This window comes from Arachis stenosperma, chromosome 3 (genome assembly GCF_014773155.1).
Source record: "Arachis stenosperma cultivar V10309 chromosome 3, arast.V10309.gnm1.PFL2, whole genome shotgun sequence".
Taxonomy (NCBI): Eukaryota; Viridiplantae; Streptophyta; class Magnoliopsida; order Fabales; family Fabaceae; genus Arachis; species Arachis stenosperma.
Window position 1 is genome coordinate 2,899,086 of NC_080379.1, and position 18,108 is coordinate 2,917,193.

At 30.8% G+C, this 18,108-nt stretch overlaps 2 protein-coding genes and 1 long non-coding RNA gene across 3 annotated transcripts; 2 read left to right on the forward strand and 1 right to left on the reverse strand.

The window, feature by feature from the left end:
- Nucleotides 1-4,382: 4,382 nt before the first annotated feature.
- LOC130969760 (UDP-glucose iridoid glucosyltransferase-like) lies at nt 4,383-7,906 on the forward strand. Its single transcript, XM_057895642.1, has 2 exons — nt 4,383-5,034; nt 5,947-7,906. The coding sequence occupies exons 1-2, from the start codon at nt 4,569-4,571 to the stop codon at nt 6,873-6,875; spliced, it is 1,395 nt and encodes a 464-aa protein (XP_057751625.1). The 5' UTR covers nt 4,383-4,568; the 3' UTR covers nt 6,876-7,906.
- A 98-nt stretch (nt 7,907-8,004) lies between these two features.
- Nucleotides 8,005-11,362, forward strand: LOC130967728 (uncharacterized). The gene is made up of 4 exons (XR_009081422.1): nt 8,005-8,548; nt 8,939-9,007; nt 9,112-9,218; nt 11,152-11,362. It is a non-coding gene; the product is annotated as an uncharacterized LOC130967728 (long non-coding RNA).
- Nucleotides 11,363-13,713: 2,351 nt separating this feature from the next.
- LOC130969368 (18.2 kDa class I heat shock protein-like) lies at nt 13,714-14,375 on the reverse strand. The gene has a single exon (XM_057895048.1). It carries the CDS (start codon nt 14,300-14,302, stop codon nt 13,865-13,867), a length of 438 nt encoding a protein of 145 aa, XP_057751031.1. The 5' UTR covers nt 14,303-14,375; the 3' UTR covers nt 13,714-13,864.
- Between the last annotated feature and the right edge of the window lie 3,733 nt (nt 14,376-18,108).

The window sequence follows — 18,108 nt, forward strand, 5'->3', positions numbered from 1 at the left end:
CATTTGCAAAAAAAACTTTAAAAATGCCTTGTCCAGTTGTCCTATCTCCGGAGAATTCACTGTACGAGAGGTTTGCAATTTTGGAAAAGTTCAAAACAAATTAAATAGAATTGGAAAAATAATTCTCTTCGCAGATCTTGCATAGTTGCATATTGTGTGCTTTGTATAGTCAATCAAAGACAGTCTTTCACCTGTTCAAGAATACATCTAATTAATTACACATGTCTTTATGTATATAGATGACAGCTAAATATTATTAAATAATATTAAATCATATAACATTTTTAATTTTTTATTGTCAACTTATCATAAATTCACTTTTTATTTCTAACGTCTCTCTTTATCCAAAGTCTTATGTAATTTTTTTTATAGACTTTTTCTTATTTTTTATTTGCTTTATATTAAAATTGTTTCTTTTAAATTTATCAAAAATTAAATTTTAGACTTTAAATTATAAAATTTTAATATTATACCTTAAAACAACATTTCTCAAAAACTTAACTTAATAAAAAAAGACATAAATAAACATATCTCTAACTATTATTTTTATGTGAATGGTGTTGAACAAATTATACTTGAAATTGTAACATAAAAATCCATGAATCAAAACCAGTTCATATGCATTATAATTGGTTACAGAAATTTTGCGAGTCACGAAATGAGTTGAATTAAATTAAGGTGCCGTAATGATGATAATAATACATGCATATGATACATGATGTATCGAAAGTGAAGTCAGGTGTACGTCTATTCCTAATTACTGTCTCTAATATTTAAACCATGGTTTCTGCAGATTGTTGTAAGTAATGGAAGAGACATTTTGAAACTTATCTACATCATTTGGGTTCCTTTCATTATCTCCCTCCTCATTTTCCATTGACTAATTAATTGCCTTTCTTAATTGATTGGTTCATACTTATCACGGATGATGATGTTACAATTGCATAGTCCTAGCAATACAATGCTGGCCCATTAGCATAACTGGCTTATTACACTGCCATTTTTCATGATACATTGTACAAGCATGCCGGTGATCCATGATACGAATATTCCACCTTCTAACCACATATATATTGACTTCATTATTCTTTTCCTAATTGTCATTAATTAGGTTTAGCTAAATCATACCAGTTCTCTAAAAATACTGTTTTGATTAACAGCTAAGGTTATTGATCGTTAAACACTTATAAAAAATGATATAGTAATGCATGAATCTTGATCCAACACAGAATAATACGACACAAGATAAATGAATACATAAATTTTAAATTTTTATAAGTATTTTTTAAATGAAAAAATACTTTATATTTTAAATAAATTATAATGATATTTTATAATTACAAGATAATATTTTTTTATTACAAAATATTTAAAATATTTTTTATTTTATTTAAAAATAATATATACTGAAAAAAAAATTTTTTTTATTAAGGCACAGAAAATACACGTGTCAGATAAATGACAATATCTAATACGATAACTCGGTGAAATATTCGTGCTTTATAGGTAGTGTAATTAATTTCTTTTAAAAAATTCTATTTATATACCAAATCAGTAACTATATATTTATATATAAATATATACATTATTTAGTTCATTTTTAATGTATATTTATATTTAAATATATTTTATAAAATAAATAATTTAATAATTATTTTTTATATACATATAACATTATTATTGATAACAGTACAAAAAATAACATAAGAATAATAATTTCTTTTTGTTTTCCTATTCTTTGGATGTTCTATTGATCTATACAATACTTTTATGATAAACTTATAATAAAAACACTGAGAAATATAATTATTTATATTCCTCTTCTTATCCACTTAAGTTAGTGGAAGTCTCAGACAATTAAAATCTTTTCTTGAAATATGCTTTCATTTTTATGACAATTGCGTCAACATTTTTTAGACTTGGTCGTAACTCAGCTCGTAACCTTCTAAGTTGTATAGAACCTTAGTTTTATTTATTTTAATTTGCCTGCTTATTAGGTAGTTAGGTTTACAAAATAAAACTTAAAATTGTGATTGTTAGGATGCCTAAAGTCCTAAAAGCATTTATTTTTCGTGCCGACCAAAATAAAACCCTTTTCGTATTGCAGTATGAAAAAAAATAAAGAAAGAAAATTTCAACCCTGCGCATAGTAGCAAAACTGAAATCAAAGTGCCCTAGTTGAGTTCGGTCTTGGCTGTCTCATATATATGTCTTGGCCTTCACAGGGAATCAGCTCGTCGAATTAAAATATACAATATAGGAACGTATTGTCGCACTCTCATAATTTTAAAAAAATATCACAAAATTCAATAACGGAGGGTTATATTAAAATCTTTTTTATATTAAAAAAAATGAACTATAACACATGACACACAATATGTCATATATTGCTAATTTAAAAGGTTAACCAATCATTTTATAATACATAATATTATTTATAATTAATATCATTATGATATATAATATTTAATGTAATATATTATTATTTAATTAACAAAAAATTAATTTAATTTATATTTTATATTATAAGATTAATATAATTAATTTAATTTATCAAAAATCAATTTAAAAATAATAAATCTTTAAGAACGAGAATTATTTGACGATTAATTATTATTATTATTATTATTATTATTATTATTATTATGTGTACGTGTATGTGTTATGTTATGTGCAAATTGAATAGAAAATCAATTATTTGAGATAAGATCGGAAAGAGATTGATGGGCAAAACAATGAAAATTTTATGAAAGTGAGTGATGATTATATAATTGTTTAGGAAGCACTTTAAGTGCAATGAGAGTATCAGTACATCAATTATTTTAACCGTTGATCTAAATCATAAAAAATATATATAATATATATTAATTAAAATCAACGGTTAAAATAATTAGTACACCAATACTCTCAGTGTACTTAAAATGTTTCCAATTGTTTATAGATGGAGGAAAATTTTGGGTCTCTAACTTGATATGACTATTAATTAATAAATCTTTTGATGAATAGCCATCACAGTTCACAACAATCGCGATAAGTAAAAGCATGAAAGGCAAATTTTTTTTTTTTTTTTTAGGTTTTAAGGCAAGAAAAATCAGCCAGAAAAATCTATTATTTTAATAAATTTATTTTGATAAAAAATAGAATAATATTTTTATATTCATTAAATTAATTTTATTTATTTAAAAATATTAATTATTTGTAATTGAAATTATCATAGAATAAAAAATATTTGACACCACTCTCTTAAATTTAGTCCCGTCTTTTATTTTTTTTCTTTTTAAATAAAAGTGGAGATATTAAATTTATTTATTTTTCCAAAAAAAAAAGAAAAAGAAGAAAATTGGTTTAAGTCTCTCAATTTTTTCTCTTTTTTTTTAGCCTCATATCCCTATTATTTATCTCATTCTCTTTGATATTATACTTTATTTGATAGGAACATGATTTTGAATTATTTATATCTTAATCGGATTATTTAACCATTTTTGTTCCAATAAAAATTATATTCATATATTTGAAATCAGTTTTACATTTGATTTTAATTTACTTATAAATTTTAATTATAAAAAGTTAATTTGCGATAACATATCTTAAGAATAAAATAATTATAAATATTTTTATAATCTGATAACAAAATTCAACTCAACTACATACTTCAAATTTTTTGAGATACAAATAATAATTATATTATATTTAATATAAATTTTATTATTATTTTTTATTGTATTTCTTAATCTAACATATTAAAAACTAATCTGTTTCATATTTGAGAATAATTTGTATAGAATATGACACTAAATATTTTTATAAACATAATGTTAATTATGTTAAATAGTAACCATATGAGAATTATTTTTCAAAAAAAATGGAGACTTTCAATCAGCTTACAATTTTTGAATTTGACAAAAAAGTGGTACTTACAAGGAACCCAAACATTTAAATCAATCAAAATTTAAAATGCATATGATTAAGATAAGGTAATATATCTCAGTAGAATAGAAGTTCCACTTAATATTTGGTGAAAGATATCTTATAATTCAATAATGCTCTCAGAAAAAATGTGATTAGTCTGACGAATTGTAGTACTTGAGACTCAATTGGAAGCAATGAATGTCCGAACCGTAACAAAAAAAAAAAAAATGAATTGATGATGAATTTTACTAAACTTGAATAAAAGACTAAAATTATTAGTGTATCATGTTAATTAAACGATGAATTCAATGCACTCTAACTTATGAGCGCTGTAAATTATTGACTATATGATGATGAGTCCAATAATGTCAAAGGCACATGCCTTATGCCTAGCATCTTGGGATTAACAAAGATGAGACTTCTTTTTAAGGAGACTCTAGAAATTAACAACAAAAAAAATAAAACCACGTCAATCTCAAAGAAAAAAGCTATAATGGCATCAAAGCACCCCTTATAAGTTTTGCACATACCTTATGCCTTATGCCTTGTGCTTACTGAATTTCTTTGAATGAATCTTCACTTCAATATAATTTCCACTACAACCTTATACATCTATATAATCTCCACTACAACCTTATACATCTGTCAATTAAAGATTCATGATAATGGCATCAAATCATCGCTTAATTATTATTTTACCACCTCTTCAAGGCCACATGACACCTATGCTTCAATTAGCCACTATTCTTTATTCCAAAGGCTTCTCCATCACTGTACTACACACCAAATTCAATTCTCCTGACCCAACTAACCATCCTGATTTTATTTTTGTACCCTTTCATGACGGTTTATCCGATTCATACACTGTTTCTTCCAAGAACTTTATTCATATTTCTTCACACCTCAATACCAATTGTGTCACACCGCTTAAGAAGGTTTTGGTTAAGATCATCAAGGAAGAGAAGATTTCATGTGTTATCTATGATGGTTTAATGCACTTTATTGATTCTGTGGCTAGAGAACTCAACCTTCCTACCATACTCTTCAGAACCACATGTGCTACTAATTATCTCTCTTATCATTGGTTATCTATGCTACAAAGAAACGGATATCTTCCCTTACAAGGTATGCAATTTATATATTATGTGCATGCATGCTTCAATGATAATTAAATTAAAGCTAGAGTTTGTTTATATGTGTTCTATATAATTAATTGTGTTAAGAGTATATATCATCTTAATTAGCTCTTTGCTCTAACGAAAAATTCTTTCAAATTTTTGGAGTAAATTTAATGAGTGTTTTAAAGCTATTAATTCTTATTTTCAATAGTTGAAAATTAATTATATATATCAAACAAAGATGAATAATTGTGTTATTTAATATTTTACATGTTCTAACATACGAAATAAAGACATATTTTACATGTTAATTCAAACTTAAATAAAGGCTATGTCATAGTATTGTTTTATGAGTTTTGCTATATTGTTTATTTAATATATGAATATTTTATTCAAAATTAAAAAATTAAAAATTTTATTTCAATTAACTTCAACAATAATTCTATTTAAGTGGACAATAAAAAAGTAGCAAATTTAATATAAAGCTTGAAATTGTAATTTTTTAAATTTTAAATATGTAAAGTTGTTAGTTTATTTTTGTTGTGCTTTTTAGCAAAATTGAATACTAATAAGCTATATGGCAAAGTCAATATTGTACAACCGAAAGTAGAAAGTATGAGATTACAGCTATTCACACAAAGTGATAGTTATCGAAAAGAAAAACAAAATAAAAACATGTATCTATTTTTAGAGTAATAATATGTGCATAATTTTAGAAATATATAATATAATTGCTTCTTTAATATAGTTTTTAAATAATAAAATATAATCACTTGTAAATATTTTTGAAATATGTATTAGGAATGAAATTATAAGCAACTAGTAATAAGTGTATATTTATGAATTAAACATGTTTATATAAATGTGTTGATTTCAAGTTGAACAAAAAATTTTAACTGGTTAGAAATTTTATTGGCAGATTCTAACTATAGGTGCATGGAGATGGTGGAAGGACTTGAACCTCTACGATTCAAAGATCTACCAATTTTTAATTTGGGAGAATCTGCAACGGATATCATGGTGAAACAAGCAACTGAATCACTCTTAGTGAAACCATCATTAGGTGTCATCTTTAATACCATTGAATTCCTCGAATCTTCATCCCTCCAAAAACTCCGAAAACTCTACAAAGTTGGTGTGTTTCCCATAGGACCCTTACATATGTGCATGGCGTCATCAGAAACACAAGAGAAGAATAATAATTGTTCAACAAGCCTCATGAAAGCAGACTATAGCTGCATAACATGGCTGAACGAACAAGAGCCATGTTCAGTTCTGTATGTGAGTTTAGGAAGCATAGCGAGTTGGGAAGAAAAGGAACTAATTGAAGTGGCGTACGGCTTAAGAAACAGCGAACAAAGATTTCTATGGGTGATAAGACCAGAAACGATAGAGTCAATTCCGGAAGAAGTGAAAAGTGCGACAAGAAAGAAGGGTAGAATAGTAACATGGGCACCGCAGAGAGAAGTTCTGGCACATAGAGCAGTGGGAGGGTTCTGGAGCCACTGTGGATGGAATTCTACGCTGGAGAGCGTGTGCTTCGGAGTTCCGATGATGTGTCAGCCGTGCTTCGGAGACCAGAGGGTGAACGCAAGGTTGGTGAGTAATGTGTGGAAGGTGGGAATAGAATGCTCGGAGATGAGAATAAGGAGGGATGAGGTGGAAGGTGCGGTGAGGAGAATGATGGTGAGTGAGGAAGGAAAGTTGATGAGGGAGAGAGCGGTGTTGATGAAGAATAAGATTAAAATAGGTGTTAGAGATAATGATGTTTTAAATGGAATTGTTCATGCTATCGTCATGTCTTCTTCTAATTCTTCTGCACCACGTAATAATCATAACTCGTCATAGTCATGGCCTCACTCTACAGTACACTATCTCTTCTTTTCCACGGTGTAGCTCATGATAATGTATAACATTGTTTTGCATACTAGAATGTTCTTTTGTTGGTTCTTTGGACACAGTCGTGTTTTTAACGTTTTAAAAAAGGAAAAGTATAGGTGAATAATGAAAATATTAAACAATGTAAATAATAGATATATCGAATGTTCATTTTACTAGTATACGAATAGATATTTTAATATTAAAATTTAGAAGATTAATTTAGAGATATAATGTATTTTTATTTGATTGGTGATTATTCATATTGTTCAATAAAATCATTATCCCCTAACATTCTCCATTAAAAAAACATATTTCTTGTACAAACTTTTGGGTCTATAGCCACGGTTTTTTTTGTCACGGTAAAAAACCGTGACCATAGACCCAAAGAAAAAAAACTATGGTCATGATTTTTATAAAAAGGGTGACCATAAGGTACCTATGGTCACGGTTTTCTAAAAAATGGTGGCCTAAAAGGGTCTATAGTCACGGTTTTGGGGAGTGACCTAAAGGGGTTTATGGTCACGGTTTTTTACAGTGACAAAAAAGGGTCTATGGTCACGGTTTTTACAAAAAGGGTGACCATAGGGTACCTATGGTCACGGTTTTGGGGGGTGACCTAAAGTGGTCTATGGCCACGGTTTTAGGGGTGACCTAAAGGGGTCTATGGCCACGGTTTTTTACGGTGACCAAAAAGGGGTCTATGGTCACGATTTTTCAAAAAAAGGTGACCTAAAAGGGTCTATGGCCACGGTTTTGGGGGGTGACCTAAAGTGGTCTATAGTCACGATTTTGGTGGATGGCCTAAAAGGGTCTATGGTCACGGTTTTAGGAGTGACCTAAAGGGGTCTATAGTCACGATTTTTTACAGTGACCAAAAAAGGTCTATAGTCACAGTTTTTCGAAAGGGTGACCTAAAAGGGTCTATGGTCACGGTTTTAGAAGGTTACCATAGATACTCTATGGTCACGGTTTTTAGGGGTGGCCTAAAGTGGTCTATAATCAAGATTTTTTTTTAAATTCATTTTTTTTATTTTTTTAATTATCCCTCCCCTTAAACGCTGTCGTCCCCCCCCCCCCCCCCCCCCCCCCCCCCCTTCTCTCTTCCAAATCCCAAAATTTCCCCCTCTCTCCTAGCAAAATCCCCATTCCCTCCTAACTTAGAACAAAAAAAACCCCAATCACTTTGCGTCACAGCCCCATTCTCACCCCAATCACTTCGAGCTCCTCCCAACCCCCTCCATAGTACGTCATTTCCCTTCCTCCCAGCCCCTACCATTGTCGTTCACCTTCCTCCCAGCCCCTACTTCGTCACAGCCCCCAAGATCGACGAAGGCAGAAACCCTAGCGTCGCCGAGCTCCTCTGTCGCGTCTCACCGCGAGCTTCCTGTCACCGCGAGGAAGAAGAGTAGGCATCGCGCTCCTCCGCTATCCAGCCACCGTCGAACTTCGAAGAGAGAGAGAAAGCTCATGAAGATGAGAGAGAGAGGGGTCAAAAGCTGAGCTGGTGTCTGTCACCGCCTCCACTGCCTTCACCGCCGCTGTTGAAGCTCTGCTGCTGCCGTCTGAGCTGCCGCCAGGGGAAGCTGCTGCCGCCGTTACCACCACAGCACAAGAGAATCCACCACAGCAAGGAAAGGAACGTGAGTTAATCTTTCTTTTCTTTTTCTCTCTTCTATTGATTCCTTTTGCTATTTATTTATGATTATTTTGTGGTGAATTGGTGATCTTAATATATAAGAACACTTTTTTAGGCCTGAACCAAAATCAGACGAAATTTAGGTTAAAATGGCCTAATTTTTCATATTTTGTTAGGTGGAGGTTAATTAACGGTTTCTGTAAAATATGTGTGCTTGTTTGGGTAAAGAATAAGCTGAGTGTTAGGTTAAATGGAAAACTTTTTGTACTGATTCATGGTTTCATGAATTTGTTACTCTGTTTTATGTGGGATGGATTCAATGTTGTATTTTTTGAGTAATGTGGTTTACATAATATAGCTTCAGTGATGAGCATGGTGTGTTTATCTGTTGCAGGTGTTTTGTATTCCACTGATGAGCAAAGTTTGAGGGAGGTTTTTGGGAAATATGGTGATGTTGTTGATGGTAAATAGTTGGATTCTCTTATTGCTATTTTTTTTGTTGGTTTGGGATTAGTTTCAAGTTAGTGATTCAATGTTAATTTCTGTTTTATCTTGTGATTTTTGTAGCAAGGATAATTGTGTACCGTGATTTTGGCAGATCCAGAGGATTTGGGTTTATTACTTACAGTTCAGTGAAAGAGGCGTCAAGTGCCCTTCAGGCCTTAGATGGGCAGGTATGCAGATTTGCTGCTTCTATGGTGTTAGTAATCATGTCAATTGATACATTTCTGGAGCTACATAGTTTCATGTTTAAATCTGTTGAAGTATGGATGCTATACTTGTCAAGCAAATTTTGTGTAATTATATGTAGGTAATTTTTTTAAACATTATTTTTTGAATTTGTGCCATAGATATTTCATGTGATCTTCAATTAAATGTTTCCCTTTCAGGAATGTAGAACACTTCTACTTCTTGTGTTTTATGTGTAAATTTCTCAACTTATCTTTGATCCTAGCAAGACATCTTCCAAGTGAAGAAACAGACATGATCCAAGTGAGAAAGAGAGTAAAAACCACAAATTGTTCCCTAAACTTTTTTTTTCCCAGTGGCAACTTTATTCTTTGGTTTTGGTTTATTAGCTTTTAGTTCCTAGATGTTCACATTGTGAGACAGATGAGTACTATTTTGTAAAATTTGATTGGGGACTAAAATTTCCCTTTTGCATGTTTAATTGCTAATCTTTATAATAATTTGAAATTTAGGGAATAATGGTTGAAAAACAACAATGAAAGACTAAAGTCGCCACTCAGAAAACGTTTCTAAACCAATTGGGGGTTTTACTCGGTGAATAGACTAGTGTATGAATTATTTAATTAGTGTATCATCTTGGTGAATTTTCTTAACTGTTATTGTGATTAGTTTATCAACTGTTGTGATTTTTCCTTATTGCTATGTTTATATGGTTTTTCAATGTAAACAAAGGAACCTTGTTCATTAGCTTAATCCGATAAAGACCAAGGTCATTAAGTATTGAAGTGGATGTCATTACTCATAATAATTTATTTGTGTGTTGTTTTCTGATGAATCAATATAATAATATTAACTTATGTACCATAGAAGTTTTAAATTAACCTTAATCAACAACAAATTCTTTATTCAATAGCATGATAACAACAAAGAACCGAGAATTATTTAAAAAACTCTAAATTAAAGAGTAATCAATAATGGTATTTGATCTTGTTGAGCCTGAAATTTGTCTTGATCACTTTCACAGCGGTAACATAAGATAGTACTCCATATATGAGTTATTTTTCTAGTCTTTAGTTTAAATTTAAAATCTGATATTAGAAAGTCAATTTTGGATTTTCATATTTGTGTTTTTTATTACTCATGAAGCTCTTTTGAATCTATCCTTTATGAATTTGTTGTATTTTATTTTTTTTAATAATTGTTTCTAAGCTTGTGATTGTATTTGATTTTTTTTATAATTGATTCTAAGCTTATGATTGTTTTACATGTAGACAGTAGACACTTGTTCCATGTTATTTTTCTAAGAGATTTTTTAGTTGGTCATAATAGGGTCAATATACTCTATAATATTGTTTTTTTAATGCTAAAAAGTTTTATATATGGCTGAAGTGAATTCTTCTGATTAATCTATGAGGAGAAAATTTCAGGAAGAAGTAGATAGATAAATTGATATGCTTCCAGTAACATTCATTTTTTAACTCTTATAGCTTCTTGTTGTGCTATTGATCCATCTTAAGAACACTGTCAGCCGGCTCTAATGCTGTTCTCTCTATCTCTCTCTCTCTTGTAGAAATTTTTGCATATCGTGTTGTATCTTTGTTTTTTACTCGTGATGTCTCAATTGTTTGTCACTTGGTATTTTTTTTTGAGAACTTAATTGTCGGTTATTATAACAACTCTCTATATATGAATATTTGCCAAGGTTTACTTGTTGGTGATTTGTAACGTTATTTAAAAATAATCCCACCTTTAATGTGCCAACTAATTATTAAAATAATAGTATTTAGTGAATAATGGTTGTGAATAATTCTTGAGTGTTGCTGTGGATGAATGTTTCTCTTCTTTTGCTGTATATGTATTGCATCATCAAAAGTATTTTTGCAAGATATCTAACATGTTTGTTTCTTTTACGTGCAGGAAGACATGATGTGATGAAGAAAATATGTTCCATACAAATATCACATGGGATGGGTCTTACAATGACCTTAGTTATGTAAATGTAATATTTTGATATGTTATGTACTTTTTGAGGTATTACATGTAATTGGAAAAATTTCACTCTTTTTAATTTGTGTTGTTTAGACTAAAAATTAAACATATATATCTTATAATGAAACTTTTATGATTTAGATTTCTTGAATTTCTTATTTTTAGATTTATTTTGTGATTATTATCATTTTGGGATGTGATTATAATTTAAAGAAATTGAATCTCATAAACAACAACAGGCTATAGTCACCATTTTAAAAAACCGTAACCATAGATAGGGTTATGGTCACGGTTTTAAGGAGGGGTGAGCATAGAGATTATGGTCACGGTGAAAAACCGTGACCATAGATAAGGCTATGGTCACAGTTTTAAGGAGGGGTTACCATAGAGTCTATGGCCACGGTAAAAAACCGGGATCATAGATAGGCTATGGTCACGGTTTTAAGGAGGGTGACTATAGAGTCTATGGCCACGGTGAAAAAACCGTGACCATAGATAGGGCTATGGTCACGGTTTTAAGGAAGGGTGACCATAGAGGCTATGGCCACGGTGTAAAATCGTGACCATAGATAGGCTATGGTCACGGTTTTAGGTGGGGGTGACCATAGAGTCTATGGCCACGGTGAAAACGGTGACCATAGATAGGGCTATGGTCACGGTTTTAAGGAGGGGTGACCATAGAGGCTATGGCCACGGTAAAAACCGTGACCATAGCCTTATCTATAGTCACGGTTTTAAAGAGGGGTGACCATAGAGGCTATGGTCACGGTGAAAACTGTGACCATAGATAAGGCTATGGTCACGGTAAAAAAACGTGGCCTAAAGTGTTAGATTTTGAAAATTGAAACCGTGACCATAGATCAAAAAACCGTGACCATAGACCTATGACCACGAGAGAATAGGCCACGGTAAAAAACCGTGATCATAGATCCAAAACCGTGACCATAGATCTATGATCACCCTTTTTACTAGCTATGGTCACGGTTTTTTATCGTGACCATAGGCCTTTTTTTTTTGTAGTAATACTTATCTTTATGTAAAGTTACAAGCTTCAAATAAATGCATGGTTTATTATCAAGGCTTACTTCTTAAATATTTTTTGCATTGATAATAAAACAGTGCAAGACTTTTTCATTATGAAAAACTTTTCTTCATTAGTAATATATATATGTGCGTGTTTTTATATTTTAAATTAATTAAACACGTTTCATGATTCAAAAATGGTAAAAACTCACGTATAGTCAACTTCATGTGAAATTAATATCTGAGAGCCGTTAGCTAATTTGACTAATTTGACTAAATTTTTATTTAAAAGCTCTTAGATATCAACTTCACATGAAGTCGATTTCACGTGAGTTTTTACTTTAAAAAATATGTAATTCGATATCATGTAGAAGTTTATAACCGATTTTTTTCCTCACCCAATGTAATTAAGACATTTCTTGTGTTTATTATATGCAATGGACTAGCGGACTAAGATTACGAGAATCGTAATGATATGATTTCCTAATTCCTAAACATTGTATGATATGCCTATTTGTGATTTCCTAATTCCTAATTCCTATTTAATTTGACCAAACGTATATGAGAAAATAGTGTAACATTAATAATGGGCACGGCCCACCTATACCATAGCATGTGTAAGTAAAGTATATAGGGGTAGGCAGATTCATTCGAATTATGTTGTTCCAGATATAATCATTTGTGTGTAATTTTTTTTTCATTTATATTTAAATTCTAATATTATATTATAAAATCACTAATTTAAAAAAATTTAACTGATAGAATGAGACAACATAAGTAGTTAGAACTTCCTTTTCCTTCTTCCCTCACCTCACTAGATATGTAGCTACTTCACCGTCCTCCAAGTCTGATCTCCACTATATCCTTTAATTTGACACACTTTTTCCACTGGTAGGTTCAATGAAGTTCTAGTTTTGTGGTTTTTTTTTAATCTAATGTTGTAAAGTCTTGGTTGATTATTGAAATTATTGTTAGTTGTTTGAATGATACTTGGTACAAAAACAACGTAACAAAACTAGCCCAACAACTCAACAAGTTGCCATATAGTTTACTTGAAATGTATAGGAAGCAGTTAAATACTCAATTGTTGCATGCTGAGAGCACTGGCGAACTTGTATAACACAATTAATAGGGTTGAAAACGTTGAAGGAATCGCTACATTCATTCTTCCCAACAAGAACGGCAGGCGATGGAGCTGTTAGGAACTATTTCTCTAGGCCAGGAACAAGGCTCAAATACTCCCAAAGATTCGGATTCATGGTTAAGAAGAATTATTTCAGATTCTAAGGGTAATAATAATTAGTTGACCTTATGAGTTTAGTTGCTTTTAATAACCAATCATTTTCCTCTTAATGTTACAATATCTACTATAAATAACCGTAAGGAGATCAAACCCAAAATCTCATAATTCACTCATACCCTAATATATAACCTCTAATAAGCTAATACCTCTTGCAACTCACTGAATAGTAACTAACTGGTAAACACTAACATTTCATACATACATTAGTTAAACCGCACACATATGGTATACATTCTTAACATACAGTGATAACACGACCATTGCATTAGTGAAACAGAGACAATATAGTAATAGGGTAAGCAAGCAAACAGGGAATCAATCAGAGCCTTCAATCTCAACGACCCTAATGTTGGAGGCTTGTTGATACTTGGGAACAGTGATAAGCAGAACCCCGTTGTGCATTTTGGCCTTGAGTTGCTCAAGGTTAGCGTCATCAGGTACCTTGAATCTGCTCATGAACTTGCCGCTCTCCACGCTCACCTGAAGCACCCTCTCGTCTTGGAGCTCAACCAGAACGTCCTCATCGGTGAATCCAGGTAGCACCACCTTCCACACGTGTGCCTTGGAATTCTCCCTCCAGTCCAAGCGGGTGTTCACCGATGACCCCAATCCCAAACCCGACAACATGTTGGAGAACGGGGCGGGCATGAAGTGGAAGGGGTCCCACAGCTCCATACGGGAACCCAAGAATGCATCAACCAAAGAGTTAGACCCCTCGCCCTCACCATCCTGCTTCATTGGCACTATCGACATCCTCAACCCACTCTGTTAACTCATCACTCTTCACACTTTCACAGCCTTTAATCTCTCCTCACTCACCGACTCAGAATGTTCCAGAATGCACCCCCTTTACCATTGGATACGGAAGGGCAATTTTGTCATTTCATGGATCTAGAACCTACTGCTGCTTCATTTTTTTATTTGCTTTGTTGGATTAGGCCCATTGGAACATTTGGTTTTTTACTCAAGTGCACCTTGTTGGGCTTGTGAGCCCATATTCTATTAACCCTGTCCAAAAAGAAAAAATAATTATGACGGGAGAATAATGCAGCACATGTGGAGGAGGGCAATAAGTCAATGAAGGGTAGGATGCGATTCTGATTTCTGAGTTCTGAGCATATATTATTTCTTAGTATGTGAATCATATAATTAAAAGGCAACCCGGATATAAATTAATAGTAAAAATATGATTAACTATTATTATGGCATAGCTAGGGTTATCATTCTATGATTAAATAAAAGTGACCATAGTCATCACTCATCATCATCGATCATATGAAAGATGATGCCTTATTGGCCACCTCGTAGCTAGTCATGGAGAAGTTCTTGACCTGAATCATTGTGCAATATGCTCTCAATAATTGGAGTCCAGACCAGACATCTGAGGCTGCCGCTACCCACTGGCTAGTACACTTTTATTATGTCATATCTATTAGATTTTATAGTAAAGTAGAATCTACTAGCCATTATTATATTTACCTGTTCTTTTTTTTCTTTTTTCATTTTCTTAACTATAATTCAGATTAATTTGGATTTTTCAAAGTGAAAAAATAGTAGAGTATAATTATCATTAATTTTATAATTTTTATAAAATATATATTCTATTATCTTAATTTAAGAGTGATTAATTTTTCGTTTTAGAGAATATTGATCTATTCAAAGATTATTATTCATTATTATGTTACTTAACTCCTTTTAGAAGATCTTAATTCGTTCAGATTATTGTCTATTATTTTGCTACTTAACAACTTTTTTTTTCGAATAATATAGAGGTTTGGTGTACAGCATGCATGTGCCACAGACAAGGAGTCAAATTTCAGACATTGTTAACTCTTGTTAATATGGTAATGACAACTGTCAACAAAGAAATTAATAATTAGAATTAGGGATTAAGGATAACAATTAGCATTACCTTGTGTCTTGAATTAAATACAAATACATCTTTGATCTGGAGACGAGTCACTACCACAAAAACGGAGTCTAGCCACTAAATTTTAACCACGAACACTGAAACGTGATAAAAATAAATGAATGTGTCTTGTATTTAGCACAAAACATTGTCACAGTGGCTAAAATTTAATATTTTGCCACAAACAATATTTATCATAGCCTTTTAATTTAAAGTTTATACTCCTTATTATTTTAGTAAAAGTATTTTTTCTCTTCTCCTAAAAATAAAAATCAAATTATAACTTCTTCCCTTACTTCTTTCTGTTTGTTTTTCATGATCATCCTATCTTAAATGAATGTAATTATGTTAAAATTATGCCTTAATATCAGTATTACTATTATGCACATCTCCCATGTTCAAATTTCAGTAACCTTTTATTGCCAAACATTCCATGTATAATTGTATGAGCCAAAGAGGGACGAATTTGTATTAGTTAGACAAAAATAATTAATATGTTATAATATGCGAAGAGTTGGTGAGAAGCATGGTCACAACAATTGGCATCAAAAGTGGCTGATTAAGCAAGTGCAAGTACCATCATTACAGCGTTTGGATCTTATTGGTAATAATGATGTCCGGCTTTAAACCCTCACCTTTTATTCATCGTATAATTAAACCCTTCAATAATCTTATCATCCATTGCTTTTCTTTAAGTATCTCCTCTGTTTCATATGGCCCTAGCTATATGTATATATGTTATACTCTTATTCACTTTCGGTTTCGATTTTGTGCTCCTTAGTAGCATAATAATGACAACATTGATCTCAATTGTCAAGCGCTCCCTCGATAGGCGAATATACTTTTCTTCCCTTTAATTATTTAATTAACAGTACTTTAGATGATTTTACTTCGCAGCAACAAAAGTGCAAGTTTGGTCCTATTCTATATTTTTACTTACTTACTTACTTTCCATTATCTAATATATATTTTTACTTAGTAGGTTTGAGCTAAGTGTTCAGGAGATAGCGACATTAAGACTATTTGTTAGTTTGTGTTTTTAGGGTTTTATTAACTAGAATAATATTATATATTCAAATCTTTTTATTAACTAATTTTAGCTAAGTTGATTTAATATAATAAAAATCAGTTATAATTAATATTATTCCAAATTTTATTATTTAATTTGGTTGAACTTGATTCATAAAAAATTTTTAATATATAATATTACTAATATAAAATTAAAATATATTTGTCCTATACTAAGAAATACGTATAAAAACACTAAATAGTCAATCATAAAATTATATAATTATTATTTAATATCTATTAACACTTCATAAAGGTGCAATATCATTACGAGGATAAAGATGTCTTCATAATGGTATATTAGTATTTTTTTTTAGTGACTCGGTATATTAGCATATTATTGTTATTTAAGTGAATTTTAATTGTTGATCTTAATTATATATTTTTTATGATTAAAATTAACAGTTAAAAATTACTAAAATACTAATGTATCACTACAATTAAAAGTTTTTTCTATCCTATAAATAAAGAATAAATTTTCAATTATTATAATAAAATAATATTTTACTCATTGAATCATCAGAATGTTTTTATTGATATCAACTCTAGTTCATTCATTTAGAAAAAATGAGATTTCGAATTACTTACTTAGTAAGTTTGCTAAATATACGAACAATATCTTATTTTTTTTTATTGTTTTAGTAAATTCTAAGATTAAAAATATAAAAATAAAAAATATTTTATTAAATAAAACAAATTCTAATTAAATTTAACACGGTTTATGACGATTATACAGCATGGAAGAACCTCGTAATATGCTAAAACATAAGTAGTACACATCACAAGTGAATAGTTTTGTGTCGTGTTTCTCTTCGGATAATATATATTTTTAGAATTATTAAACTCAATTGGGAGTTGTGTACCTACAAATAAAAAATAGAAAAGATAATAGAGGTTATTTACGTCCAAATATGAAAATGGAAGCCAGCACCACCTCTGCCATTGCCTATGCCGAACGTCAAAGAACAGAAGAATCCAAATCGGAAGGAAGAAAAGGCAAATACGAAATTATCAAAACCGGAGAAAAAATGAAAATGGAAAATAAAGAGATAAAAAGGAACATAATTGAATTGAATAATTCATCTGAATAAGGACACTTATAAACGACGATTTATCCCTTGTGGGCCAACTGCAGTCCAATCGAACGGCCCATACATAGGATGGAATACTTAAGTGGGTCCCATTTAAGCCCATCTTTGGCAGAACGGGCCCACCATTATTTTAAATACCACTTTCCACAAAGGCAACCCAATAAAATGTGGGTTCAAGTGGGGCCCGAAGTACATACTCTCTCTCTTTCTCTCTGTTTACTCTCGGCGCCTGTCTCTCTCATCTCCATCACCGTATGAGTTCCGAAATGAATTTTCTGATTTTGTTTTGTCAATTATTTAGTAAAATATGTTTTTTTAACTTATATTTTTTAGATGGGATAAAAAATATGAAAAAATAGTAAATAATAAAAAATCATACTGTAAAAATTTTCACTTTTTTTACATAAAGAAATAAGAATTAAACATAAAAATTTATGTTTGAATAAAATATCTAAAAAAATTAAGATATAATGTAATAAATTTGTGCTTTA

Coding starts and splice junctions, on each gene's coding strand:
- LOC130969760 (XM_057895642.1), top strand. CDS start 4,569: ATGATAATGGCATCAAATCATCGCTTAATTATTATTTTACCACCTCTT. Junction 5,035..5,946: donor CGGATATCTTCCCTTACAAG/GTATGCAATTTA, acceptor TTTTATTGGCAG/ATTCTAACTATAGGTGCATG.
- LOC130969368 (XM_057895048.1), bottom strand. CDS start 14,302: ATGTCGATAGTGCCAATGAAGCAGGATGGTGAGGGCGAGGGGTCTAAC.